The sequence below is a fragment of the Oncorhynchus mykiss genome, chromosome 8, assembly GCF_057628025.1.
Source record: "Oncorhynchus mykiss isolate SJ-2025 chromosome 8, ASM5762802v1, whole genome shotgun sequence".
Taxonomy (NCBI): domain Eukaryota; kingdom Metazoa; phylum Chordata; class Actinopteri; order Salmoniformes; family Salmonidae; genus Oncorhynchus; species Oncorhynchus mykiss.
The window spans coordinates 43464575-43479004 of NC_143029.1; the positions used below are offsets into that span (position 1 = coordinate 43464575).

At 40.6% G+C, this 14430-nt stretch overlaps 1 protein-coding gene across 6 annotated transcripts in view; it reads right to left on the reverse strand.

Annotated features, from left to right (window-relative positions):
* klhl18 (kelch-like family member 18) overlaps positions 1 to 14430 on the reverse strand; it is a 79925-nt gene that overhangs the window by 17800 nt on the left and 47695 nt on the right. For all 6 annotated transcript variants that reach the window (XM_090243453.1, XM_036985479.2, XM_036985478.2 and 3 more), the window contains one exon: positions 3486 to 3622. In XM_090243453.1, coding sequence (XP_090099579.1) covers positions 3486 to 3622 — 137 coding nt within the window. The remainder of the gene's footprint in view (positions 1 to 3485; positions 3623 to 14430) is intronic.

Below are 14430 nucleotides of genomic sequence, written 5' to 3' on the forward strand. Positions count from 1 at the left end.
GTTGATTTTCTCTCTCCATTAAATTAGTCTATTTTCTCTTTAACCATACACTAGAAAGTCATGGACAATATAACACACATAGAGTTGAAGTCGGAAGTTTACATACACTTAGGTTGGAGTCATTAAACCTCATTTTTCAACCACTCCACAAATGTATTGTTAAACTATAGTTTTGGCAAGTCGGTTATGACATCTACTTTGTGCATGACAAGTCATTTTTCAAACAATTGTATCACAATTCCAGTGGGTCAGAAGTTTACATACACTAAGTTGACTGTGACTTTAAACAGCTTGGAAAATCCAGAAAAGTATGTCACGGCTTTAGAAGCTAATGATAGGCTAATTGACAACATTTGAGTCAATTGGAGGTGTACCTGTGGATGCATTTCAAGGCATACCTTCAAACTCAGTGCCTCTGCTTGGCATCATGGGAAAATCAAAAGAAAATCAGCCAAGACATCAAAAAAAAATTGGAGACCTCCACAAGTCTGGTTCATCCTTGGGGGCAATTTCCAAACGCCTGAAGGTACCACGTTCATCTGTACAAACAACGCAGCCGTCATACCGCTCAGGAAGGAGACGCGTTCTGTCTCCTAGAGATGAACGCACTTTGGTGCGAAAACTGCTAATTATTCCCAGAACAACAGCAAAGGACCTTGGAGGAAACAGGTACAAAAGTATCTATATCTACAGTAAAACAAGTCCTATATCGACATAACCTGAAAGGCCGCTCAGCAAGGAAGAAGCCACTGCTCCAAAACCGCCATAAAAAGCCAGACTACATTTTGCAATTGCACATGGGGACAAAGATTGTACTGTTTGGAGAAATGTCCTCTGATGAAACAAAAATAGAACTGTTTGGCCATAATGAACATCGTTATGTTTGGAAGAAAAATGGGGAGGCTTGCAAGCTGAAGAACACCATCCGAACCGTGAATCACAGGGGTGGCAGCATCATGTTGTGGGGGTGCTTTTCTGCAGGAGGGACTGGTGCACTTCACAAAATAGATGGCATCATGAGGCAGGAAAATGATGTGGATATATTGAAGCAACATCTCAAGACATCAGTCAGAAAGTTAAAGTTTGGTTGCAAATGGGTCTTCCAAATGGACAATGACCCCAAGCATACTTCCAAAGTTGTGGCAAATCGGCTTAAGGACAACAAAGTCAAGGTATTAGAGTGGCCATCACAAAGCCCTGACCACAATCCTTTAGAAAATGTGTGGGCAGAACTGAAAAAGCGTGTGCGAGCAAGAAGGCCTAGAATATATATTTATTATAGAAGGTCTTATATATATTTATTATATACATACATACAATTGAAGTCGGAAGTTTACATACACCTTAGCCAACTACATTTAAACTCAGTTTTTCACAATTCCTGACATTTAATCCTAAACGTCTGTACCTCATTTTAAGGTCAACCCCGTTACGTGAACTGAACTTTTAATTATGGTGAAACTATTCCTTTTTTCTCTCTCCCCCCCCCCCCCCAAACATTGAATATATAATAGTCAAATCATTGTGTAAAAGCAGTTGAGCTGGTGGAAAACTGAGCCCGTTGAGCATAACAAGTGAACCAACATAAAATGTTATCCTTTTTAGATAAAACTATACTAAATATATTCACATCACCAAATATGTGGTTAAAACACACTGTTTTGCAATGGTCTAAGGTAATCTCAACAGCACCTTCTAGGGTAGCACCAACCTGTAGCTGGAGGTAAGCTATTATCCATCCTCCTCTGGGTACTTTGAGTTCAATACAAAACATCTGTCTCATCCTACAGCCCCTTGTCTTGGCTAAGTTGGGAATATGTGTGAAAAAAACAGGTAAAAAGGCACTAAATACATTCCGGGAGGTGAAATATAAAAATTTGGACAAATGAGCAGTGTAAAATACAAACATTTAGGAAAAGTCAGCAAAGAGCAGGACGTCTCCACTACCAGTGTCAACACTTTCCTGACATGAACTGAAGCTGAAGCCATGTCTCATGTGCCCTCTCATCCACTGGCAGACAATGTTTGCTTTCCAAGCACTGAGTAACCCTGTCAATTTTCTCTCATTACTGTATGTAGACTCAATCAATCACACAGTGCTAACTAAATAAAATACATTTTTATATTAATATCACATTTCTGGGTAACAATTAAAGGAGAAGTTTACACAAAATTCACAAGTGATTTCATACATTGAGACTAGTTCAGTGGAGTTTGCCCGCACTCCCTGTAGTGTTGTACTGAAACAGCTGCAAAAATGGTCAGGTGACTCATGACGTTGCTGGATGCAGGCATTAATCTGCTCAGTTCCCAGTGAATTCAAGATTCAGAAATCCGCGAAGTCTGGACATGTGTTGTTTTGTTGAAAGCGTCTGACCGAATGAGTCACCTGACCCATTTTTGCAACTGTTTCAGTATAGCACTAACAGGGAGAGTGAGGGCAAATTCCACTTAACTGGTTTCAATATATGCAATCATTTGGGAGTTTCCGGGTTTTGGATAAACTTCTCCTTTAAGTACCTTACTGTAATAGTTTTCCATTAAAATGGTCAAAAAGAAAGCAATAATTTTTCTAAGACTGTCTGGGAGTGGTCTGAGTGAGGAGGGGAAAACTGGAAACTAGCTGTTATTGGTCTATTAAACTTCACCCATGCAAAATCTGCTGATTAGAAGTATAGATTCAGATTGTATTTTCAACCAGCAACTATCATATTTTTTCACACTTCTACAGTGTTAGTTTCATCAGCTGTTGTACAATATGATACAAAACACAGTAAAAACATACATTGAGTGTGCACTGTGCACTGGGCCTTTAAGTAAAACTGTTAAAGTGAGAATCCTTAATTGGTGAAACTGCAATGTCCATTTGGGATATTACAACAACAAAGAATTACTGCAAACAACTAACATCGTTTGCTTTCCTCAGACATTGCACAGGCGATAGAACAGCAGAATATGTACTGCAAAAAATATTTTTTTTCATCAACACCACAAGAATTGCAAAGGTGTTGGGGGGGGCAAACAGTGGCAGTGTTTCCGCAAATGCGGATTAGATCTTTACATCTCACAGACCCTCTGGCAATTTCATTGTAAAATAGTAAATTCACCACTTTTTAACCTCATTCATTATCTCCAGCACCACACCATAAAAGGCATGTTTATACTTTCGGGAGTTAAATAGATTAAAAGAAAAAGGTCCTTTGAAAGTGCCAGCTGATGTCATCAAAAAACACAGTCACCTCCAAAACCTGTAATGAGTTTCCGGCAAAACTGCAAATTTCGTTGTCGGAGAAAATCACTGTTGAAAAAAAAAATGTGGCACTTCCTTAGGACCTTTTTAAGTACCGAATGGAGAAACGATTGTTTTCGCATATGTTGACACTGATATTGTGCTGGAGATACTGGATATGAGGTGGAAAAAGTTGTGGATGTGTACCAACATTTTTTAACTATTGGGACAAATAGAGGCGATGTTAAAAGGGTACCTGCACTATTTAGTCCACCGACTGCATATATTAGCCCTGCGATTGAAGTACAGCATCTTTGTCGAGTCTTAAAAGCGGGCAGGTGAGGACGGCGCTCTGGCATGAGGTGGAAATCCTTCGCTTCATCAACAAGATCCCTGTTGGAAGGAACACACAACTCAAAAGGTTGGCAATGTATGACAGTAATATTACATGATAGCTACTTGGCCTCCAAAAGTAGCAGATATATACACATTTATCCAAACTTAGATGAACTATTTCACAATAACCATTTTAGATACAGATGCCAGATATACAGTTGTGGCCAAATATATTGGAACCCTTGCACTTACCTTAAACATTTCACAATTTCTTCTAAAAACGGTCTCCACTGGATGTTCACCAATGGATGTTCAAAAGTTTATAATTTAGTATATGGTTGCACAGCTTTTAGCCAAGATAACTGCTTCTTGTAGCCAATTACGATGTGGGCGATACTGGCGATAAGGGGGCCCATGTCGTTTGACCTTCTCAAGTTGGTTGTGTTGGTGGGCTGTGAGACCTGGGTGCCAGACCAGAGCGCTGTACTCGAGCACTGGTTGGAGAAAGAGCCTTCGGTAATGTCAGAAATGTGCAAGTCCCATTTTAGGTTGGCTTGGAATGTCACGCCAAGCACTTTGGAGCTGGACACCACCTGAAGTGTGTGGCCGGAGATGGAAACAATCAAAAGGAAGAGGGGTCATGCTGCGGCAGTACATACAGTAGGCCTATGCTATGCTTATTGGAAAAATGACTTAAAAGACATACCATGACCTCTCTGCTTTTGAGTATCCTTTTTGCTTTTGGTAATGTTCTGTCGCATGCAGTGGGCTTCTCAGGTTTAGAATCGGGGGTTCAGTCTAATGAGCTGTCTGTCGAGCATGAATTGTTGCAGAAAGTAACATTTAAAAACAGGCTAGAGTCTACTTTCATTTAATTACCTTTTTTGTATCGGGTGCATTTATAGACGGCCTGCATGAGTCCGGAAAAATACATCCGTTAATTTTGTATTTTTACTCCGCCTATAAATTGCACATGGCACAGTCGTCTACAGTTTGCAGTTGGTACTAACATTCTCTATTTACTTCAAACTTTGGAAGTCACTTTTACTGGAGCTTTACTGGACTTTCTAACTTTAAGAAAGGCTAGCCTGCCTTGTTTTTAGCCAAATGGTTAATGGCAATTACAAAATGGCTACCAACAGCCAACCATTGAATCTCCACTGCAGCCACTGTGAAATTTTACCTGAACTATAGGACGAGGTGAAAAACCGAAATCACCTGGGGCAGGGATTTGTCTGTAAAAAGTGCTTTGTGTGACCGAATGATGGATGACATCGGGGAGCTAAAGCAAAAGGAGAGCCTCGTCACCAAGTTCACTGATGTTGCCACAGCCCACCAAGTTCACAGACGTTGCCACAGCACATCTTGGTGCTAAATCTCTCTATCGGCCATAGGAGAGGCGAGCTGGGAGATACCGACCGGTTCCACTCCTTGGTGCTTTCCTGGAGCAAAAATCCATGACATTCTAGTGATGCTTCCACAATCAAGCAGCAGCTACCTAAGGCTGACTCTCTGGTAATACATGTGGGTTCGATTGACATTAACCTCTTGGCACACAGATCTCTTTAGCGGGATCATTTTCGTCAACATCCGGTGCTGCACTTTATATTGATCAGTTGAAAGCATTTGATATGGTTGATCATGCACTCCTGCTGTGGAGGTTATCTGAAATTGGTCTAAACCAGGCAGCCTGCGGCTGGTTGAAAAACTACCTGCACAACAGAAGTCAAAGTATGGCTGCTGATGGAGTTCAGTCTAATTTTATTAACATAACAAAAAGGAGCCTGCCTTGCACTGCTTGTATAAACTGCTAAAACAAAGCCAACCTATTCTGTTGGCTTTCACTACACAGCAGCAGAAATTGGTTTGGCCTGACGAGGCAGCTTGTACACAACCCAAAGCCTGTTTGGTCTCACGTGGTATGAGACTAATCTATCACCAGAAAGACAAAAGGCTAGGGGAGAGGACTAACAAATCAACTCCAAAATCTCCAGAAACATAAAATGGTGGATGGTTGGCCATGGGAGTAGCAACCCCATCCCGTAAAACCTTTGTGCTACAAAAACAGCAACAAATGTCAATTCTACAGGTGGATACGAGGATCTCCCAGAGTCCCAGACTTGTATGACCACCATCAGTGAAAGCCTACGGGAATCTGGTGACATGACGACAGGAGCACTTTACACCAAAAACAAACTGCATGTTGGCTTATTGAATGTTCAAACAATGTTTGACTCTAAAATCTGGCACAGGTTACCAACAAAATGAGGAGATCCCAAGCTACAGATCCTGGGGGTGAGGGAAGCCAGTTGGGACTAGCTCTGGATCCATGAGAACCAGCACTGGAGAAACAGTACTACACTCTGGACGGTAGGACAGACAACATCGTGAAGGTTTCACCATCATCCAACAGAATGGTGTAGAGAAAACCCTGATGGAATGGAAACCAATCAGCAGCAGAATGATAAAAGCCAGCCGCGACGGACAACATACGAAACAAACAATAATCCAATGTTATGCTCTCACAAATGATGCCAAAGATGAAGAAAAATACCTGTTCTATAACACCCTCCAATCTGACAGAGACCTGAATTGTCATCGGAGACCTGAATGGAAAAGCATGGATGTGGAGACCTGAATGACAACAGTGAGAGACTGGCAACATTCTCCATTGCAAATAACCTGGTGATAGGTGGCACCCTGTTTCCCTACAGGAATATCCCCAAATTTACATGGTACTCTCCTAATGGAAGAGGCAAGAACCAGATTGACCACCTGATGATCAACAGCAAGTGGAGAAGCTCGCTGAGGGAAGTCAAAGTGCGAAGGTAAGCGGATGTCGCCAGTGACCACCATCATCAAACTAAAGCGGAAACGCTCAGGACGACCAACAAAAGAAACACCAAGGTTTGATGTTGGCACTCTTCACTGACATCTGGATGAAGGGAAATATACCTTCAGATTGGGCCAAGGGGGGTCATCATACAGGTACCTAAGAATGGCACACTTTCTGACTGCAACACCTGGAGGGGCATCACATTTATATCTGTTCCCAGCAAGATATTTTGCAAGATTATCATACAACATATCTTCAGCTGTAAACAAAGTACTTAGGAACAAATAAATTGATTTAAGGGGAGGAAGGAGCTGTACAGACCAGATAGTCACCCTCTGGAACATCATTGAGCAATGTAAACTGGCAACAAAAACTCTACATCAACTGTATTGACTGCCAGAAGACTTTTGACAGCATCCACCACGAAAGCCTATGGAAGATCTTAAGAATTTATCATAAAACAGTTCTATAGCAACTTTTCATGCACTGTGGGAACGAGCAACTTGAGCTTTGCTGTGAAGTCTGGAGTTTGTCAAGGTTGTGTGATGTCAGCCATACTCTTCAACCTGGCAATAGACTGGGTCATGCAGCGAACAACAGAAGACCAGGTAAGAGTGACTACTGTGATTTCAATTTTTTTATTTTTTATCTAGGCAAGTCAGTTAAGAACAAATTCTTATTTACATTTTGGATTCCAATTATGTTGGCCAGAAAGTCGGCCTGGTTACCAACTGTAGCAAGACAGAGGTCATGCTCATCAACATACAGTGGATAACAATACAAGGTTATAACATTTACAGAAATGTTCATTTCAGAAATGTGTAATTTTATAATTTGATTTGTAATGTGTACATGTATAGTCTTGTGTTGAGACTGATCATGTTAATTTATTGTTCCCATGCCACCCTTGTAAATGAGACCCTGTTCTCAATGGGTTTCCCCTGGTTAAATAGTTTTTATTCTGGTTGGAACGAAGAGTAGTCTCCTGTGCATTTACAAGGTTCAACAGTGGCATAGCTGGCAAGAATGCAGGTAGGTCTGATAGGTTTAGTGGTGGTCATTTTCATCTGTGGTGACAGATGAAAAAACGTGTAATTATATGATTGGCAATGGAAGAATGGTTGTCTGGATCGAGCCTGTCAACTTTGATGGAGATTGTCTTTTTACTGCTGGTCAGAGACCTCATTTAATGGTACCATGTGGCTGGGTTCTCACTCTTGTTTTTCTGGATTTTGTTGTGGTAGAATGTTCATCTTGCTGCCTTGATCTCTCTCTGGGCTTTGTTCCTCAAAGCGTGCCATGAAGGCCAGTCTTTTTCACTGAAGGCTTTTAGTCTGCTTTATATCAGCTCTTTGATTCTAGGTGAAATCGACTCCTTATCCTGTGCATGCATCCTAACCACCTGTATTGGGAAACTTGTTGATAGTGTTGTTAAGAAGGCAGAGCAGCGCTTTATTATAGACACACTTCTCCCCATTTCAGCTACTGGATCAACATGTTTTGACCATGACAGTTTACAATCTAGGGTTACTCCAAGCAGTTTAGTCACCTCAACTTGCTCAATTTCCACATGATTCATTACGAGATATAGTCTAGGTTTAGGGTTTAGTGAGTGTTTTGTTCCAAATACAATGCTTTTAGTTTGAGAAATATTTAGGGCTAACTTATTCCTTGCCACCCACTCTGAAACTAACTGCAGCTCTTTGTTGAGTGTTGCAGTCATTTCAGTCGCTGTACTAGCTGATGTGTATAGTGTTGAATCATCCACATACATAGAAACTCTGGCTTTACTCAGTCAGTGGCATGTCGTTAGTAAAAACTGAAAAAAGCAAGGGGCCTAAACAGCTACCCCGGGGAATTCTTGATTCTAACTGGATTAAATTTGAGAGGCTTCCATTAAATAACTCCCTCTGTGTTCTGTTAGACAAGTAACTCGTTATCCACATTATAGCATTATACGAGTTCCCATCCTGACAGACACCTCGTTAAGTTCGCTGATGACACTGCCTTGATCAGCATGTGCATGATGATGAGGAACATCATGGCTCGGTCCTAGATTACTTTGTAGAGTGGTGTGAGGAATCATACTTGGTCCTCAACACCAACAAGACCAAAGAGATGTGCATAGACTTTAGGAAGTGTACAACACCTGCCTCTGCAACATCTATCAGAGGTAAGAATATAGAGATTGTAGAGGAATACAAATACCTGGGTGTCCTCTTGGACAATACGCTTCAGTGGTGTAAATGTACAGACCTGATCTACAAAAAGAGCAAACAGAGACTGTACTTTCTCAAAAAGCTGGGATATTTTAATGTAGACTGTACTATACTGACTCTGTTTTTGAGAGTATTTTAACTTTTTGTATTGCTTGTTGGTTTGGCAATGCCACTGTCAGCCAGAGAAATATGTTGAGAAGGATTATCACCACAGCAAGCAAGGTACTGGGAGTTAACCAGACAGGCCCGGATGAGATCTTTAAGGCCAGGGCCCTCGGCAAGGCTCACAATTTTTTTTTAGACGCAAGCCACCCCCTGTACCCAGACTTTGAACTTACTCCCCTCTTGGTGCAGGTATAGGGCACCCCTCAGCAGGAAAAACAGAACTAGACAATCATTTGTGCCTGGTGTGATATCTCTCCTAAATAGTTCGGGCTAATGTTCCTATCGACTCAGTAAGGCCAGCAGGCTTGTCTTTAAACAATAAAAAGTTTTATTGGTATGTAACTTATGAAAGTTGTAATGTCAATTTTGTATTTAAACGCCACTTTAAACATGTACATGACACTGCAACAAAATGTCCCCATTGGGACAATAGTCAGTAAGTAAGCAGGGGATGTAAAGCCATAACACAAGTTTTTTTGTGCAGCAGACTATGGTCAATAATGTCAAAAGCTGCACTGAAGTCTAACAAGACAGCTCCCACAATCATTTTATCATCAATTTCTCTCAGCCAAGCATCAGTATTTTGTGTAAGTGCTGTGCTTGTTGAGTGTCCTTCCCTATAAGCATCCTGAAATTCTGTTGTCAATTTGTTTACTGTGAAATAGCATTGTATCTGGTCAAAAAAAATAAAAATAATAATAATTTTTTCACCTCTTCCACACTTCAAAAGTACAAATCTTTCATCATTTGGTCAGATATACTTTGATGTGTAGTGTCAGTGTTTGTTGCTGGCATGTCATCCCTAAGTTTGCTTATCTTGCCAATGAAAAAGTAATTAAAAGTAGTTTGCAATATCAGTGGGCTTTGTGATGAATGAGCCATCTTATTCAATGAATGAAGGAGCCAAGTTGGCTTTTTTTCCCCAAAATTTCATTTAAGGTGCCCCAAAGATTTTTACTATCATTCTTTAAATAATTTATCATCTTTGTTTCATAGTGTAGTTTCTTTTCCTTTAGTTCAGTCACGTGATTTCTTAATTTGCAGTACTATTGCCAATCAGTTGGGCTGCCAGACTTATTTGCCATACCTTTTGCCTCATCCCTCTCAACCATCCAATTTTTCAATTCCACATCAATCCAACGGGATTTAACAGTTTTTACAGTCATTTTCATATTGGGTGCATGCTTATTAGTAACTGGAATAAGTCGTTTCATAAATGCATCAAGTGCAGCGTCTGGTTGCTCCTCATTACACACCACAGACCAGCAAATATTCTTTACATCAACAACATATGAATCACTACAAAACTTATTGTAGACCTCATACACTATATTAGGCCCAGCCTTTGGAACTTTGGTTTTCCTAGATATGGCCATTATATTCTGATCACTACATCCTATAGATTTGGATACTGTTTTAAAGCAAATTTCTGCAGTGTTAGTAAATATGTGATCGATACATGTAGAGGATTTAATTCCTGTGCTGTTTGTAACTACCCTGATAGGTTGACTGACAACCTGATCCAGGTTGCAGGCACTGGTTACAGCTTGAAGTGTTTTCCTGTTTCCTGTTTTCCTGTCCTGGCAGCTTGATGATAGCCAGTCAATATTTAAAATCAGCCAGAAAATATACTTCTCTGTTGATATCACATACATTATCAAGCATTTCACACACATATTATCCAGATACTGACTGTTAGCACTTGGTGGTCTATAGCAGCTTCCCACAAGAATGGGCTTTAGGTGACGCAGATGAACCTGTAGCCACATTACTTCAACAGTATTTAACATGAGATCTTCTCCAAGCTTTACGTGCTTTACGTTTATGTGGTTCTTTATATAGACCGCAACACCACCCCCGTTGGCATTTCTGTCTTTTCGGTAGATGTTATAACCATGTATTGCTACCACTATCATCAAAGGTATTATCTAAGTGGGTTTCTGCGATAGTCAGAATATGAATGCCATCTGTTACAAGCAAGTTATTGACTTCATGGACAATGTTTCTTAGGCTACATATGTTAATATGGGCTGTTTCTAGCACTTTTCTGGTTTGCTTGATTGTTTTTCATGCTTTACTGGGAAGCTTAGAGGTAGACTTGATAGTGCAGGGTGAGCTGCATAAAGTGGTCTTTCTACTATTGCACACCGCCTCAGTGCTAACAGTGTAACTCTGGTTTATAGGCTCATGATTACTGCTTACAATAGCTGTAGGATAAACAGATGTATTCGGTGCAATTAGGGGTACATAAATTAAATTACTTCCATTGTGTTTGCCAATGCCCCTAAGATCATGTACATTTGATGCAGCATTATGACGACTCATTGTCACAATAGTAGGGACTAACTGAGCTGGTCTTGGATCATATACCAGTCATTGTTTCAACGCAGCCTTAAAATGCGTGGAGAGAGTCCAGGAGCCAAGATGATTTGGATAGACTCCATCATTCCTGTAGAGTATCTTCTGTTTCCAGAAGGTGTCAAAGTTATCAATAAAAGTGACTCCAGCAGAGCAAGTCTTTTAGCCAGGCAGCCTCACAGTCTGGTGAGGTTGGGAGCTCCGAGGATCTGAACCAGAGGTAGAAGCCACCGGAGAGGGAGACAGAACCAAGGACGAAGACGCAGGTACCTCTGGATCCGATCTTGATTGGGAAGCAATCAAGGACGAAGGCGCCAGAACCTCTGAAGCCATTTTGGTCTGTGTGCATACATTTTCATATTTATTCTTACTGGTCCCCCATGGGTATCGAACCCACAAACCTGGTGTTGCAAGTGCCATGCTCTACCAACTGTGCCACATACTCATATCGTTGCGGCCACTCCAAAATATATGATAAAAATTAAAAAGCTAATGTAGAAAAGATAATGGATCTACATTTTTTAAATATGATTATTTGAGAACTAACAAATCACAAAAATAAAAACTTGACAGTCGGGGAGAATCTAAAATTCAAGAAATGTCATGGAATGGGGCACTCATTGATTTTTTAAATAATGTTTGAGCCACTCAGATAACATAAGAATACAGCATAAGTCATGGCAAAATGTGTAGAACTGCAGAAAATGTATTTTAAAGCTGCACATTTTCTCTCAGCCCCATGGCAAAAGGTGTGGAAAAGCTTTAAAACTGTTTTTTTTTTTCAGCCCCATGCCAGAATGTCTAGAAATGCAAGGAACTAGCTTTAAAACTGAAATATTCTCTCTCCCATGGCAAAATGTGTAGAATATAAGGAAAAATGTTGTCTCTGCGGCCAAGAGGAGAAATTAACATATTCGGTCGGTGAATGCGTTTTCTACCAATCCGTCGCATCTATGGTTTTTCTATGTCTTCAAGCTGCTTACTCAGGGTAGTCTTGACCTGCTGATGACCATTAAAACCTCTTGAATCTAGGGGGCAGTATTTTCATTTTTGGTAAAAAAAGCAAGGCAATTCATTACTTTCCCAAACAACTATCGTTTTGACCACTAAACAAACAGTTACACAAACATAGTTTGGCATAAAATCTTCCTCTACTTCCCTGCTTCTCAAGGGCGGAAACACTTTTAAAATTGGGTTCTCGAGGGAGAGTGATTTAAGGAATCCTCTTGAATAGTGGATGCAGGTTGTCATTGTTTAGCGAACTCGAATCAAAACATTAAATTAATAGGACTGTATTAGGACTGTATTATCCTCAAATCTACCATGTCCAACATTTATAAATTAATGTATAATTTTCTTAATCAGCTTCCTAAATCTAATACTTGTTTTTTTATCATAAAAAAACAAGAGTGAATAATGAATAAATATATAAAAGTAAATCATCCAAACAAAATAACACCCTCCCTACAATCAAACATGGGGGAGGTTCGATAATGCTGTGGGATTACTTTGCTGCATCAGGTACTGGGGGCCTTGAACGTGAGCAAGACATCATGAAATCAACAGATTATCAAAGGTGTTTTGAAGTGCAATGTTCAACCCAGTGTCCAACTGTGCATCTGTTGTAGGTTGGAAGTCTTCCAGCAGGACAACGACCCCAAACATCAAAAGCAACCTGGAATGGTTCGAGAAGAAAACTCTGGAATGGCCAGTGAAGAGTCGAGATCTGAATCACATCCATAACTAGGGCAAGAGCTGGAAACAGCCGTTGGTGGAGGGCACCCCGCAAACATTGAAGTATTAGAGCATTGTGCTACTAAAGAGTGGGTAAAAATTGCCAGTAAGAAAGTGTAGCAAATTATTTTGTCTGCAGTTATCTTAGCCAAAGGCTGTGCAAACAAGTACTAGCTCCGGGGTGCCAATCATTTTGTCCATGCCATTTGTTTTTATTAAAGTAGACAAAAATAAAATTGGTTCTGCTAGTACAGTGCCTTCAGAAGGTATTCATACCCCTCGACTTATTTCACATTTTGTGCTACAGCCTGAATAAAAAGTTTGAAATATATTTGTCTCACCCATCTACACACAATACCCCATAACGACAAAGTGAAAACATGTTTTTAGAAATTGTTGCAAATTTATTGAAAATGAAACACAGAAATATCTAATTTCAATAAGTATTTGAACCCCTGAGTCAATACACCCGGTGTTACGGATACAGGTATCCTGTGTCTGTGTGTATGTATCCTGTGTTGTTTTCTCTCCTTCTCCCCTCACAGGTGAAAATCATCACTCCCCAATCAGTCACCAATCCAATCATCAATCAGAAGACACACCTCCTCCTGTTTCCTACCCAATCACAGTTCCTTTCCTTTCCAACCCCATCAGTTGTTTGCTCTAGAGCTCAATCTCTCTGTAAATGCCATGTCTGTAGGTCTCTGTGTTTCACTCTCTCTTTGTGTATTAACCTCTCTTTTGTTTGAGCACCTCCATAGCACTTTGTCATCTCCTGTGAGTATTGTTTTTGGTTATGGTGTTTGTTTGTTGCTGGTGGGAAAAGGGGAAACCAAGACAAGTCGCCCATGGGCATACACTACCCGTAGGTAGACTTTGTTAAATACACTAGTTAGAACTGGGCGGACCACCCACTGTATTTTTGGTTGGTTAGTTAGCTGTTGTTAAAATAGGCTAGTCTAGCTTAGGGGTGTTTTTGGATGCTTATTGTTTCTTTCCTTCCTCAGCCCCTTTTCCTGCTCCCCCCCATTACCGTGTGTTTACAAATAAACCTTGAGTTTGACGGTAGATTTCAGTTGTCGTGGTTATTTCGTTCTCACTTTTACTTTGTCACAATTATAATTTGCATGAGTTATGTTACGGGTCTCATTACCATCCCCCCCTAGACTGTCGGGCCAAAAGGGATTCGTAACACCCGGCACAGCCAGAAGAGGACTGGCCACCCCACAGCCTGGTTCCTCACTTGGTTTCTTCCTAGGTTTTGGCCTTTCTAGGGAGTTTTTCCTAGCCACCGTGCTTCTACACCTGCATTGCTTGCTGTTTGGGGTTTTAAGCTGGGTTTCTGTACAGCACTTTGAGATATAAGCTGATGTACAAAGGGCTATATAAATACATTTGATTTGATTTGAATTACCTGTGAGTTTAAGAGCTTGGCACACCTGGATTGTACTATCTGTCTATTATACATGTTGTTTTAATTCTTCAAGCACTGTCAAGGTGGTTGTTGATCATTGCGAGACAACCCTTTTCAAGTCTTGCCATACATTTTCAAG